Source organism: Pongo abelii, chromosome 15, assembly GCF_028885655.2.
Source record: "Pongo abelii isolate AG06213 chromosome 15, NHGRI_mPonAbe1-v2.0_pri, whole genome shotgun sequence".
Taxonomy (NCBI): Eukaryota; Metazoa; Chordata; class Mammalia; order Primates; family Hominidae; genus Pongo; species Pongo abelii.
In genome coordinates, this window is record NC_072000.2 from 54,654,010 (window position 1) to 54,670,028 (window position 16,019).

Below are 16,019 nucleotides of genomic sequence, written 5' to 3' on the forward strand. Positions count from 1 at the left end.
ATTTGAATTTGTAGAAACTAGCCAGATTAAAACCCCACTAATTTGTATTAAAAAATGGGAAGGTCCGTTTGAGTTAGCATAAGGGTAGACACTTGTTAATTACAACTATGCCATGTGTTTTCTATACTTAGACACGGCTCTATGTGGGCAAACCCACCCAAGACTTTCTTCTTTCTTTAGTAGCAGCCTTGTCGTGTCATTTTTATCATTGTGGGACCAAACAGACATAGCAAATATAAGATGCCACAGAATTCCTTTGCATAATTTATGATGAAAGTAGTTTAAACTTCAGAATGATCTACTGCAGGTCTCAGGGAACCAGCATGAAGAACTACAGAATGTCAGAAAACACATCCATTCCTGTTTCACCAACATTTCCTGTTTTCTGCTACCTCATCCTGGCTTAAAAGTAGCTACCAATCCAAACTTTGATGGAAAATTGAAAGGTTTGTGTCTTTTAACGAATATGTTTGCATCACTTAGTCTGATTATAAAAATGTCATTTTATCTATTGGGCTTATGGCTGATAGTTTAGTTTATCCACTAATAGGAGACTGATGATTAGAAATTGTCAGGAGAATAGGGCATCCTGGGCTGGTGCTCGTCCTTGGTGAACTGTGGGATTCTATGGGTGCTGAATGTATACACTGCCTGCAAAAATAGGCCGGATCCTGAGTTCACCTAGAAGGCAGTAACCCTCATCTTCTTATCTCTGTGCACTGAGAAGTGCTCCTTAATGTTTTTATGGTTAATTTTCCTTATCTACATGAAAAAGGAAAACAGATATCTATAGTATTGGAATTCTGTATTAAGTTATATAATTAGAGATGGAAAGAAATGCTCTTTAAAACTGCTCCTAAATAATTTGATTATAAATTATTAAAAACTTCACTAAAAATGAAATCTTGTGTGGAAGAGGAAGAGGACCAGTGTCTTAAAAAATAAAGCACTAGAGTGTTTTTCAAATAGTGTATACTTCTAGGATGTAATTATGTCTTTAATAGAGGACTGATTGTTACATGATTCCAAAGCAGCTTGACTTGTTAAACAAACGAACAAACAAGAGCAGGAGGGGAGGTAGGAGTCTGAGGAAATGGAAGTTAATCTTTCCCAAAAGGTATCCCCCAGGTCTGTAGACATATGCTTTGTAGTTAATATGACATAGTTCAAAGACCTGACTTTTTAACTTGAAAGCATAGTGTTGAATATACCACTGAATTGAGACATTTGTTTAATTTACTGCGGACTTTGTGCATCGTGCCAGGAGTGAGACAGTGACATTACAAGCTTTTCAGCACAATTGTTGTCAGAGGGATTTAAAATTACTTTAAAGAAAGGATAATATAACTTGTATCCAGTTTTATGAAACTGGCAGATTTGAAAAGCAAATGAATTATTTTTGTCCCTGCACCCATGACATTTACTCTCAGATACCTTATATTTAACTTTGGCGGTTAGTACCATAAATACAATACCAAATTTCTCAATCATTAATCAGCATGTTATAATATGCTGTATAAAAGTAAGCATGTATAAAAGTAAGATACATTTTATCTTACTTTTATACCACAGACTAGATAGCAGTAAGCATATGGTACATATGGATGACAGGCTCCTATAATTTCACTGTCACACTTATGAATTCCAACCCACTAGTGGATGCGCAGATCTCAGTATTGTGCAATTACCTAACGGCTTTAATGTGTTTTGAATACATTACATAAAGAAAGGCTTCTTACATAAAGAGAAAGCTTCTCTTTCTTCTCTGGAGTTGGGAGACATAAACAGGCAGAGGAGGGGTGCGCCTTCAACAACAGTCCTTTATTGGAACTAAAAATTACTGTGGCTTGTTCCATTACTGAAGTATACAGCTACAGCTCTTAGATTAACTGATACGTTTTGCAATGAAAGAGCTCAGGGAGAGAGTTTAAGACAAATCATGCAAATACAGAATCCTACTTATTATTTTTATTTTTTATTTTTAGAGACAGGGTCTCACTCTGTGGCCCAGGCTGGAGTGCAGTGGTGCGATCCTAGCTCACTGCAACCTTGAACTCCTGGGCTCCAGCCATCCTTTTGCCTCAGCCTCCCAAGTAGCTAGAACTAAAGGCACACACCACCATGTGCAGCTAATTTATTTTTAAAATTTTTTGAAGAGATGAGGTCTTGCTATGCTTCCAGGGCTGGTCTCAAACTTCTGGGTTCAATCAATCCTCCTATCTTGTCCTCCCAAAGTGTTGGGATTACAGGTGTGAGCCACTGCACCCAGCCAATTATTCAGATGGGGTCTTGCTCTGTCTCTCAGGCTGGAGTGCAGCAGTGTGATCATAGCTCACTGCAGCGTTGAACTATTGAGCTCACACAATCCTCCTGCTTCAGCCTCCCAAATAGGACTACAGGAGTGTGCCACCATGCCCGGTTATTTATTTATTTATTTATTTTGCAGAGATGAGGGTTTCACTATGCTGCCCAGGCTGGTCTTGAACTCCTGGCCTCAAATGATGAATTACAGGCATGAGCCACCATGCTTGGCCAGAATCCCACTTTTTAAGACATTTGTTCTCCATCAAATTTTATTCACTTCTATGCATATATTGACCTGCACAACTGGTTTACAGCTAACTATAAGTTATGAGTTTACCAAAGTGGCTCGCCTAGGAAAAAGAGAAGTGAAAGGCAGCTTCAATTTCCATAAAAGTTCCATTTCAATGAGACTTTTATATCTTACAAGACTGCTGCTAAAGCCCTCTTGTGTGCAGAAATGTCGTACTTTGCCTCCATGTTTTCTTGGGCGGTTTTGAAAGTCTGCTATCTACATTATTTTTCTGTCCCACCCTGAATCTTATAATTTGGTGTGATTTCTATCCAGGATGTCTTGTCAGCTGACTGTGATGTTCTCCAGAGGGCTGGCATCTCAGTGGTTGCCTCTGGTGAAGAAAAGTCTCCGAATAAACAATTATGCAAAAGTTGTTATTTGATAATAGTTTCTCATATACTCTTTCACACACAGAAATAACTTTCTAGCTCATTATCAACAGTAATCATTGTTATAATAACTATTTGTTCATGGTCCCTCAAAGTATTGCAATTATTATTGTCTTACCTATTTCTAGTGTTATTAAAAACTGATAATACTATGATTAAATTTAACTACTATTAATTTAAGAACTTCCCAAAAGGAAATGAAAAAGATTAAAGGCACTGAATCACATTCATTTATGCTACATTCAACCAGCTTTTATTGGGTGCTTACTGAATACCTACCCTAGCATAGCAAATACAATTTTTTCAATAACAAGGAGTTATCCTTTTTTTTTTTGAGGTTGCTCTGCGTTATAGTACCATATGTAGAATGGCAGGTAGCCACATTATAAGATGTGGAGCTGCTTCCTTAGCAGCTGCAGTTAGACTTGAGAATGCATAGTCAAATGGATGTTTCCAATCACTTATCAGAATCAGGAAATCCTGAGAAAATATCTTTCTTTGTTAATTTATACAGCAATACTATACTAGTGCATTTGCCCTGTGGAGTTCTTATAAAGCATACATCATATTCTCAATTATTGTGTCAGGTAACCACCACTTTGACCAAGCCCCTAAAGTCCTTGGAAGATTTTACCCTTGTGGAAAAAATTACTGAAGAAAATTACTGAACATAATTCTGAATCAGCTATTCATATATATTAATTGAACACTTGCAAGGCCAAAGCTTATTAATGCCCCTCTGCAAATCAATTTGAACTGGTTTGCAGATTTTCTGGTTCATATCTTTACTGTGTTCAACTAACATTAGCAAGAGCTCACCACCTACGTATGTTATGAATATATTGTTCTTATTTTCTGAATCCAAAATTGGAATACCTAGCATTGGTTCCAGTGAGAACAAAGAGGGCTATTGCCATCTTCAGACACATTTTTAATCCAAATGTGTGGTTAGATGCTGGTTACTTTAATAATAATTAATTACCACACTTGCTGGTGCATTAACACACAGTTGCATCTTATTCCATTCCAATTGTATAAGGAATGTTTGGGGGCAGAAATTTATATACAAGTTTTGAAAGTGATTTTAAAGTGGTTTTATAAGAAGAAAACTTTGTTTTATTCAGAAACTGAAGAATTCATACATTCTAGATGTATAGTAATATTCTACTAAAGATGAAAAAACGTAAAATCATATAGCAAAAAAGAAACTTATTAGTGTCAGTGGATACAGATACATGGCAGGCAATAAAACACAAAACAGGAACGTGGTAACATAAATACAAATATCAGTATTGTATTCCAGTGAATACTAGTAACTAAAAAGCAAACCACAATAATAAATCTATATATAGTACAAAGCAAAATTATCAGTGAAAATTGGTACAGTGCAAACAGCAAAATAAGTTTGAATAAACTCCACTATAAGTACCTATAAATCGTGGTCACTAGAATTTCAAAGTGGCACAAAACATGAAACAAAATAACTTTGAAAGATATCCAGCATCATGCTTGTGTGTGTTATAAAAGAAGTAAAGAAAACAAATTCTCACATAAAATAGTATTTCAATGTAGCCCCAATGTTATAACTGGGGCTATAATAACAGGGAAAATGCAAACACAGTCTTAAGGTTTGAATCTTTAAGGCTTTCAAAATCACCAACCCCAAAGCCTGAAAACTCAATAACTCTGCTAAAATTTAGACTTTTAAAAATTACAGGCAGTTACTGAATTTACTTAGAAACCAAGCAAGTCACTGGACAGATCTTGCTTTTTTACATAGTATGTGTATTTTTCCATATATATATAATGTATATGTGTGTGTGTGTATATATATATATTTTTTTTTTTTTTTTGAGACAGGGTCTTGCTCTGTTGCACAGGCTGGAGTGCAGTGGCACAATCTCAGCTCACTGCAACCTCCACCTCCCGGGTTCAAGCGATTCCCCTGCCTCAGCCTCCGAAGTAGCTGGGACTACAGGCATGTGCCACCACGCCTGGCTAATTTTTTTTATTTTTATTTTTAGTAGAGGTGGGGTTTCACCATGTTAGCCAGGATGGTGTCGATCTCCTGACCTCATGATCCACCCGCCTCAGCCTCCCAAAGTGCTGGGATTACAGGCGTGAGCCACTGCACCCGGCTGTGTACAGCTAATTTTTATATCTTAATAGAGACAGGATTTCACCACGTTGGCCAGGCTGGTCTCGAACTCCTGACCTCAAATGATCCACCTGCCTCGGCCTCCCAAAGTGCTGGGATTACAGGCGGGAGCCACTGCACCCGGCCCCAATTTTTCCATGTATTTGAAATAACAATTTAAGAAATTATCCCTGTGTTCAGAAGACTTCTCTGGTGATCTGTTTTCTATATTACTTTGCTAAGTCTGTAATGTTAAGCTTTAACCTACTGCTACAGGTTGGGTTATGTGTAATCAATTATATCAAACATGACAGCTGCATACTCATACTACCTCTTATCTGCTTAAGTGGCCTTTTCTTGCTATTTTATTTTGCGTTGCTGAGTTCCACCACTAGAGGTAGCATCATTGTCACTATCTTTTTGAACTCTGCAGTCCAGTTACACAGCTTACCCAGTTTTGTACAGTTCTTAGAAGGTGGGCACGCTATGCACGGAGCAATTTTTGGATACATTTTCTAGAGGGAATGCATTATAATAAGCCAGTAAAAATCTGGTCTCTTCCCCATTTATGAGCCTATGTATATAAAACCACAAACAAGACTTAAAACATGAACTGGTTATGGCTGGGCGTGGTGGCTCATGCCTGTAATCCCAGCACTTTGGGAGGCCGAGGCGGGCGGATCATGAGGTCAAGAGATCAAGACCATCCTGCCCAACATGGTGAAACCCCACCTCTACTAAAAATACAAAAATTAGCTGGGCATAGTGGTGTGTGCCTGTAGTCCCAGCTACTCAGGAGGCTGAGGCAGGAGAATTGCTTGAACCCAGGAGGCAGAGGTTGCAGTGAGCTGAGATTGCACCACTGCACTCCAGCCTGGGCGACAGAGCAAGACTCCATTTCAAAACAAACAAAAAAGCAAAAACAAAACTTGAACTGGTTATATGAATGGGCTACATACAAAGCATACATGTAAAATCAAGCAAGCTAACTTATAATATCAAGAAAGCTGACTTATAAGTGGAAGACAAGATACATATGAAACGGGAGTGGAAATTTGGGCAAGGAGAATCATTCACTGAGAAGAGCAGGTTTCAGGAGTTACTTAAGTGATGGGGAAGTGAGTGATGGCATTATCACTGGGGAGGAAATGGGGGAGATCAAAGGATGTTTTATTCTGTGGCATGGAGGACTGGGAAGGATTCCAAAAATAATAATGGATTTGCTTTTACTTGTAGAAATAGATGATGAATTCATCAAAAACTTGAAAATACTGATTCCTTGGCTACTTAGTCCCGAGAGCCTAGATATTAAAGAGATCAATGGGAATAAAATCACCTGCCGGGGTCTGGTGGAGTACTTCAAGGTATCACTCTCATTTCTAGAGCATTTGTGAGTACTTAGATTTGACATATATTGGATCATAATTCCTATAAACAAAAATTATAGACCCGATAATATGGGAGCAAAGGTACGAGGAATCTATAAAAAGGATTTTAAAAATCCTTTCTAAAAAGCTTTTTCAAAACCTTTCAGAAAGCTTACTTTCTGAAATTATTCTTTTGAGGAAACCACATATAGGTAACTTTATTGTCCCCTTTTATCTTGAGGGAACTGTATTTTGAAATATGAATGTAAGAGTTGGAAAAGTCTTTTGGGGGGATGGGGTGTTTCCCAGGGTCCATGATCTATTCTGAATTTTACCTTCATAATTCTGAAGATTTTCCCCAAGAGGATACCTTCCTATTGAAGAATATACTTCCTCATTTCTTACTCTCTGCACCAAGGACCAATATGAAGTGGAATTATTTTAAATTTGCATTTACCTGTTTACCTTCCTTAGATAGCACTGAATACTTTTTACCAACCCATATATATCCTGGAGAATTTCAGTTACCAAACCAATTGTGGACTGATGCTCCAAGGACTAAAATATCAATTTTTAAAATTCGTGTTTTGTTATTTAATATGCTATCATGTAGGTTCTGTGTGATCTGTTTACCTTCATGATTGTCAGCAAAAAATGCCATGTTATTAATCTAAAATATGAATTTTTACTGCGTATAACACTGTGGAGGTACTTACAATTTGGTAGGAGATTCAGGACCTTCATAAGGGTCTGTTCCATAAAGCTTGGGACATCCGCAGGGTACAGATTCCTGCGGGTAACTGAAAAGGGCCGGTTACTCCTGGCAGAGGGGTCTGAGAACATTTTAAAGGGAGTGGCATTGAGTTGAGCCTTTAAGAAGGGCCAGATTGGCAGACAGAGATGTTTGAAAAAGGCATTTCAGGAAAGGGAAACAACATGAACTAAGAAAAAAGGGAATTTAAGTATGAGAAAGATAAAATAGTTGTAAGTTCCTGAAAGTATTTTTTGAAATGTTAAGAGCTTAGAATGCAATTTCATAGAATTAGAGGCAATATTGAATGGGATTGCTTGAACATGAATCTTTTTCCTTTTTTTTTAGGCTTATATAAAGATCTATCAAGGTGAAGAATTACCGCATCCCAAATCCATGTTACAGGTATTTATTAATGAGGAGGCATGTTTTTTTTTTTTCTCTGTTCTGAATATCTTTTTTTTTATTAAGTATTTATTGATCATTCTTGGGAGTTTCTCGGAGAGGGGGATATGGCAGGGTCATAGGATGATAGTGGAGAGAAGGTCAGGAGATAAACACATGAACAAAGGTCTCTGGTTTTCCTAGGCAGAGGTCCCCGCGGCCTTCCGCAGTGTTTGTGTCCCTGGGTACTTGAGATTAGGGAGTGGTGATGACTCTTAAAGAGCATGCTGCCTTCAAGCATCTGTTTAACAAAGTACATCTTGCACCACCCTTAATCCATTTAACCCTGAGTTGACACAGCACATGTTTCAGAGAGCGCGGGGCTGGGGAAAAGGCCATAGATCAGCAGCATCCCAAGGCAGAGGAATTTCTCCTAGTCAGAACAAAATGGAGTCTCCTATGCCCACCTCTTTCTACACAGACACGGCAACAATCTGATCTCTCCTTCCTTTCCCCACACTTCCCCCCCTTCTTTTCAACAAAACCGCCATCGTCCTCATGGCCTGCTCCCCATGGTCGCTGTCTCTTCGGAGCTGTTGGGTACACCTCCCAGACAGGGCTGTCGGGCAGAGGCGCTCCTCACCTCCCAGACAGGGCGGCCGGGCAGAGGCGCTCCTCACTTCCCAGACGGGGCGGCCGGTCAGAGGCGCTCCTCACTTCCCAGACGGGGCCGCCGGGCAGAGGTGCTCCTCACTTCCTAGACGGGGCGGCCGGGCAGAGACGCTCCTCACTTCCTCCCAGCCAGGGTGGCAGCCAGGCAGAGGCGCTCCTCACCTCCCAGACGATGGGTGGCCGGGTAGAGGCGCTCCTCACCTCCCAGACGGGGCGGCCGGGCGGAGGCGCTCCTCACATCCCAGACAATGGGTGGCCGGGAAGAGGCGCTCCTCACCTCCCAGACGGGGCGGCCGGGCAGAGGCACTCCTCACATCCCAGACGGGGCGGCCGGGCAGAGGTCCTCCTCACTTCCCCGACGGGGCGGCCGGGCAGAGGCGCTCCTCACCGAGGAGGCATGTTTTAAGACACGTGACTAAGGCTAAGATTTCTGGCTGTCAGAAATTACCAAATAACAATATTAGACAGAATAATTTATTGGAAGATTATTTGCCTAATAACTTTACCTATTTATGTGTTCATCTAAACATGTTTCACATAAACATATTGCAGCCTCACTTGTGTTGAGACACAAACACTTTATACCAAAGGGTTTTCATTCTCTTTACACTAAATTTGTTTAGAACAGTCTTATATTATGATTTAGATTCACACATGTAACACACAGTAGAAAAGCAGGTTCAAATTTTAAACAACTGGTTTCCACAAACATTTTTTTAAAATGAGCCAGGCACGGTGGCATGTGCCTGTGGGACCAGCTACTCAGGAGGCTGAGGCAGGAGGATCACTTGAGCCCAGGAGTTTGAGTCCAGCCTGGGCAACATAGTGAGACCTCGTATCTAAAAAGTAAGTCAATAAATTTTGGCCGGGGGTGGTGGCTCACGCCTGTAATCCCAGCACTTTGGGAGGCTGAGGCGGGCAGATCACGAGGTCAAGAGATCGAGACCAGCCTAGCCAACATGATGAAACCCTGTCTCTACTAAAAATACAAAAATTAGCTGGGCGTGGTGGCGCAAGCCTGTATGTAGTCCCAGCTACTTGGGAGGCTGAGGCAGAAGAATTGCTTGAACCCAGGAGGTGGAGGTTGCAGTGAGCCAAGATCGTGCCATTGCACTCCAGCCTGGGCAACAGAGCAAGACTCAGTCTCAAAAAAAAATAAGAATAATAAATAAATTTTTAAAAGGGAGAAACTAGTTTCCTTATATATTTTTAAAATGTAAGTTCTTAATAGTTCCTTTTTGTTATCAGTGATACACTCGTCTATCAGCAGCAGTCCTTAGATATATTTGTGTATATTAGTATTTATAAAATGTACTATGTATTATTCCCCATGAGTTTGGGTTTATAGATGTTTTTTCTTCCCAGCATTTAATGACAGGCTAAAAAATATTTTTTGAGAGGAAAACTCTTCCAAATGAAAATTCATTTTAGAAGTATTGTGTATTGAGTAAAAATCTGTTTATGCGTTTTTGAAAGTTTTTTACTAGTTTTTAAAATGTAGTAGAAATATTGTAACAGTTTTAAATTATTTTGAGGACTTTGGTTTATTGCACATTTCTTGCACATGATGCTCTGAAATGTGAACTGCCTGTGGAAGTTTAATCAATATGAACTGCATTTTACATCATATTTTGTACTTTGTCCAAAGGCCACAGCAGAAGCTAACAATTTAGCAGCCGTGGCAACTGCCAAGGACACATACAATAAAAAAATGGAAGAGGTAAGAGTTAAATATTTTAAATTCTGTCTTAAACAAAACCAGTATTCTTCATGCAACTCATTCTCTTTTTTCTTCCATGTTACACTGTACACACATGCAATGAGGTGGCTTTGACTTTTTCCTCAGCCTGTATCACATGTCTATTTATTATATTCCTGAAATATTTTTAAAAACATTGTGTGTGCAATTTTAAAGGCATTTTAAATGAATTGCCTCTCTCTGTAATATATCCCTATTCACATATCTGGGGGGAGTGCCAGGTCTTTCCACTATTTATAAAATCTAGTAGCCAAAATAGCATGTGGTACCCTCGCCACTACACCTCCTTATATTCCACAATTTTGGTATTTCTCTTAAAGATGAAACCTTTTAGGAAAAAAAAAAAACCTAAGGGCCAATATTTCTATTTATTACATTTCCTGATTTTAACACTCCAAATTAGGATGGATCTAATAATTATTGTGTATATGTACTACTGTGATAGATATTATTTTCTCTTGAAAATGTTATGAAATTAGGCTGGGTGCAGTGGCTCATGCCTGTAATCCCAGTACTTAGGGAGGCCGAGGCAGGTGGATTGCCTGAGGTCAGGAGTTCAAGACCAGTCTGGCCAACATGGTGAAACCCTGTCTCTACTAAAAATACAAAAAAAAATTAGCCAGGCATGGTGGCACGCGCCTGTAATCCCAGCTATTTGGGAGGCTGAGGCAGGGTAATTGCTTGAACCAGGGAAGTGGAGGTTGCAGTGAGCCGAGATTGTGCCACTGCACTCCAGCCTGGGCAACAGAACAAGAATCTGTCTCAAAAAACAAAATGTTATGAAATTAAAATTGCATTCAAATTGAAATCTTAGAATGAAGGAAAATGTAGTATATGGAGTGGCATTGTTTATAAGGACAATCAGAATGAAAGAATTCTCGATATAGTTAAATCTCAAATGCAGGCATACATACCTCATTTTATTGAGCTTCACTTTCTTGCACTTTTTACAAATTGAAGTTTGCTGGCAACCCTATGTGAAGCAAGTCTATTGATGCCCTTTCTCCAACAGCATGTGCTCACTTCATGTCTGTGTCACATTTTGGTAATTCTCACAATTTTTCAAACTTTTTCATTATTATTATATCTGTTATGGTGACCTGTGATCAGTGATTGCTGATGTTACTATTGTAATTGTTTTGGAGTGCCATTAACTGTGCTGTTATAAGATGGTGAACTTAATCGATAAATGTGTTTTCTGACTGCTCCATCAACCAGCAGTTCCCCCATCCCTCCCTCTCTGCAGTCCTTTCTTTTACCTGAGGCACAACAATATTGAAATTAGGCCAATTAATAACCCTACAATGGCCTCTAAGTGTTGAAGTTCAAAGAGACATATCTCTCACTTTAAATCAAAAGCTAGAAATGACTAAGCTTAGTGAGGAAAGCATATGAAAAGCTGACATAGGCCAAAAGCTAGGCCTTTGCATCAAATAGTTAGCCAGGCTGTTGGATGCAAAGGAAGAGTTCTTAAAAGAAATTAAAAATGCTACTCCAGGCTGGGCCCAGTGGCTTACACCTGTAATCCCAGCACTTTGGGAGGCTGAGGCAGGTGGATCACTTGAGGTCAGGAGTTTGAGACCAGCCTGGCCAACATGGTGAAACCCTGTCTCTACTAAAAATACAAAAATCAGCCAGGCATGGTGGCACACACCCATAGTCCCAGTTACTCGGGAGGCCGAGGCAGGAGAATCGCTTGAATCCAGGAGGCAGAGGTTGCAATGAGCCAAGATCGCACCACTGCACTGCACTCCAGCCTGGGCGACTGAGTGAGACTCGGTCTGAAAAAAAGAAGAAAAAAAAAGTGCTACTCCAGTGAACACACAGATTACAAAAAAGTGAAACAGCTTTTTTGCTGACACAGAGAAAGCTTTAGTTTGGATAGAAAATCAAAACAGCCACAACATGCCCTTAAGCCAAAGCCTAATCCAGAGCAAGGCCCTAACTCTGTTCAATTCTATGAATGCTGAAAGAGTTGGTAAAGATGCAGAAGAAAAGTTGCAAGCTAGCAGAGGTTTTTGGTTCATGAGGTTTAAGAAGCCGTCTCCGTAACATAAAGTGCAAGGTGAAGCAGCAAATCTTAATGTAGAAGCTACAGCAAGTTATCCAGAAGATCTACCTGAGATCATTGATGAAGGTGGCCACGCTAAACAGAGATTTTCAATGTGGATGAAATAGTCTTCTATTGGAAGATGCCATCCAGGACTTTCCCAGCTAGAGAGGAGAGGTCCATGCCTGGCTTCAAAGCTTGGATGAACATGCTGACTTTCTTGTAGCTGGTGACTTTAAGTCGAACCCAGTGTTCATTTACCATTCCCCAAATTCTAGGCACTTAAGAATCATGCTATGCCGGGCACGATGGCTCATACCTGCACTTTGGGAGGCCGAGGTGGGTGGATCACGAGGTCAGACAGAGACCACGGTAAAACCCCGTCTCTACTAAAAATACAAAAAATTAGCCAGGCACAGTGGCGGGCGCCTGTAGTCCCAGGTACTCAGCAGGCTGAGGCAGGAGAATGGCGTGAACCCAGGAGGCGGAGTTTGCAGTGAGCCGAGATCACACCACCAGCCTGGGCGACAGAGCAAGACCCGTCTCAAAAAAAAAAAAAAAATCATTCTAAATCTACTCTTGTTTGTGCTCTATTAATGTTAACAACAAAGCCTATGTAACAGTACAGCTGTTTACAGCATGGTTTACTGAATACTTTAAGCCCACTGTTCAGACCTACAAAGAAAAAGATTCCTTTCAAAATATTACTGCTCATTGGCAATGAACTTATTCACCAAAGAGCGCTGATGGAGATATAGTTAAGGAAATTAATGTTTTCATGCCTGCTAACACAATATCCATTCTGTAGCCCAGGATCAAGGAGTAATTTTGACTTTCAAAAGTTAATAAGAAATACATTTTGTAAGGCTATAGCTGCCATAGATAGTGATTCTTCTGATGGATCTGTGCAAAGTACATTGAAAACCTTCCAGGAGAAATTCACCATTCTAGATGCCATGAAGAGAATGTGGTTTATAGGAGGCAAAAATATCAACATCAACAAGAATGTGGAAAAAGTTGATACCAACCCTTCTGGATGACTTTGAGGGGTGTTCAAGACTTCAGTGGAGGAAGGAAGTGCAGGTGTGGTGGAAACAGCAAGAGAACTTAAAAGTGGAGCCTGAAGATGTGACACAATTTTGTAATCTCTTAACAGATAAGGAGTTGCTTCCTATGGATAAGCAAAGACAGTGGTTTCTGGAGATGGAATCTACTCCTAGTGAAGATGCTGTGAACAGTGTTGAAATGACAACAAAGGGTTTAGAATATTTTTTATTGATACATAATAGATGTACATATTTTTGGAGTACATATGATAAATTGATACATCCATATAATGTGTAAAGATCAAATCAGGGTAAGTGGGATATTTATCTCCTTAATATTTCTTTATGTTAGGAACATTTGAATTATTCTCTTCTGGCTACTTTGAAATGTACAATAGGTTATTACTAATTACAGTCAACCTACTGAGCTATTGAACACTGTCTTATTTCTTCTAACTGCCTATTTGTACCCATTAATCAACCTCTCTTCATCCCCTTCCCCCTACTCTTTCCCTTTCCAGGGCTTTAAAATATGAAATAAAGTTAGTTGATAAAGCATTGGCAGGGTTGGAGAGGATTGACTCCAATTTTTAAAGAAGTTCTACTATGAGTAAAATGCTGTCAAACGGCATCCCAGGCTACAGAGAAATCTTTCATGAAAGGAAGTCTATCAATATGGCAAACTTTACTGTTGTCATATTTTAAGAAATTACCACAGCCACCTCAACCTTCAGCAACACCACCCTGATCAGTCAGCAGCCATCGACATCGAGGCAAGAGCCTCCACCAGCAAAAAGATTGATGTGCTGAAGGCTCAGATGATCCTTAGCATTTTTTTGCAATAAAGTGTTTTTAAATTATGTACATGGTTTTTAGACATGCTATTGCACACTTTACTAGACTGCTATATAATGTAAACATAACTTTTATATGAATCTGGAAATAAAAAAATCATGTGACTTGCTTATTGCAGTGGTCTGGAACCAAACACATATTATCTCTGAGGCATGCCTGTAACCAAAGTGAATGGTATGGTTAACTGAGATTACCCTTGTAACTTTTCAAAAAATTGAAAATGTGATTCAAGAACATTTAATATACTCCTAACTTAGTTTCTGGAAGAAAATACTCAATTGGCTCCATTCAAACAAAAATCAGGAAAACTGCTAAAGAATGTATTTCACAGTTTACTTTGAGAGCTTTATAGCATTGATCGTTGTTTATTAAACTTCATTGGTTAAAACGACTTCAGTGTAGTTAGATTTCCTAGAATTTGCATATATGTAGTTTTCTTAGATTTGGATTCATTCTGTGAATGAACTCAGTTTGCACTTCATGTTGTGTCACACATCTTTTCATCTTGAAGGACTTGGATTAAGTGATAAATATTTTCCAAGTCAAAAAGAGAAAAATTTAAGATGACTTTAAGCCACCTATAAAATACCAGTCCCATTTATAGTCATGCCTCGTGGATAAAGGGTGGAAAGATGTCGGCTGACAAAACATATATGCAGTCTCCTGATTATTAATGTATTCTAACAAACTCAACTAGCTAAGTGAAAAATTTTGATACAGTTGCCAATTTTACTCTGCATTGCATAAACAAATACTTCTCTATCTGATACAGATTTGTGGTGGTGACAAACCATTTCTGGCCCCAAATGACTTGCAGACCAAACACCTGCAACTTAAGGAAGAATCTGTGAAGCTATTCCGAGGGGTGAAGAAGATGGGTGGGGAAGAATTTAGCCGGCGTTACCTGCAGCAGTTGGAGAGTGAAATAGATGAACTTTACATCCAATATATCAAGCACAATGATAGCAAAAATATCTTCCATGCAGCTCGTACCCCAGCCACACTGTTTGTAGTCATCTTTATCACATATGTGATTGCTGGTGTGACTGGATTCATTGGTTTGGACATCATAGCTAGCCTATGCAATATGATAATGGGACTGACGCTTATCACCCTGTGCACCTGGGCATATATCCGGTACTCTGGAGAATACCGAGAGCTGGGAGCTGTAATAGACCAGGTGGCTGCAGCTCTGTGGGACCAGGTAAGAACACCTTTAATTCACAACTAAATTCAGCACACATTTGAACGTCATCCATGTGCCAGCCACTGCATTAGATGTTGGAAATAACACAGATCAACAGGAATTGGGCCCCAGTCATCAAGAATGTTATGACCTGCCCAGATACAAGCAACTAACTATGTAATACTGTGTAAAATGTGAAGTCCTACCCAACTATTTTCCAGTTAACATTTCAGCATTAAAAAAAAAATACATCAATTTAGTAGTATATATACACTTTTTTTCTTTTTTTGGGTTGGGGGGCAGTCTTGCTCTGTCGTCTAGGCTGGAGTGCAGTGGCGTGATCTCAGTTCACTGCAACCTCCGCCTCCCGGGCTCAAGCAATTCTTGTGCCTCAGCCTCTCGAGTAGATGGGACTACAGGTGCACACCACCATCCCCAGCTAATTTTTTGTATTTTTTGTAGAAACGGGGTTTCACCATGTTGGCCAGGCTGGTCTCGAACTCCTGACCTCAAGCAATCTGCCCGCCTCAGCCTTCCAAAGCGTTGGGATTATAGGCGTGAGCCACCCAGCCTACTTTTTATTATTCTAAAAATGTTAAATCTATTAAAAGTTGTAAGAGAAAACAGCTTTTATTTAGCTAATTATGACTTGTGTTAACATTATCTCATATTTACAACCTATGATTTGATTAGCATTAGCTTTGTTAGGAGCTATATGAACCACTATCATAAGTTGTCGTATCATTCTCTTTTTTAGTTAAAAACTTCCAAAAGCAGTATCAGATTACTTCAGATTGTCTCTGTACCTGTAGGCAGCAGGTAATAGC

At 39.6% G+C, this 16,019-nt stretch overlaps 1 protein-coding gene across 4 annotated transcripts in view; it reads left to right on the forward strand.

Annotated features, from left to right (window-relative positions):
* ATL1 (atlastin GTPase 1) overlaps positions 1-16,019 on the forward strand; it is a 101,054-nt gene that overhangs the window by 81,247 nt on the left and 3,788 nt on the right. For all 4 annotated transcript variants that reach the window (XM_054529817.2, XM_054529816.2, XM_054529818.2 and 1 more), the window contains 5 exon segments: positions 308-446; positions 6,359-6,486; positions 7,589-7,645; positions 9,945-10,016; positions 14,779-15,210. In XM_054529817.2, the coding sequence (XP_054385792.1) occupies positions 308-446; positions 6,359-6,486; positions 7,589-7,645; positions 9,945-10,016; positions 14,779-15,210 (828 nt within the window).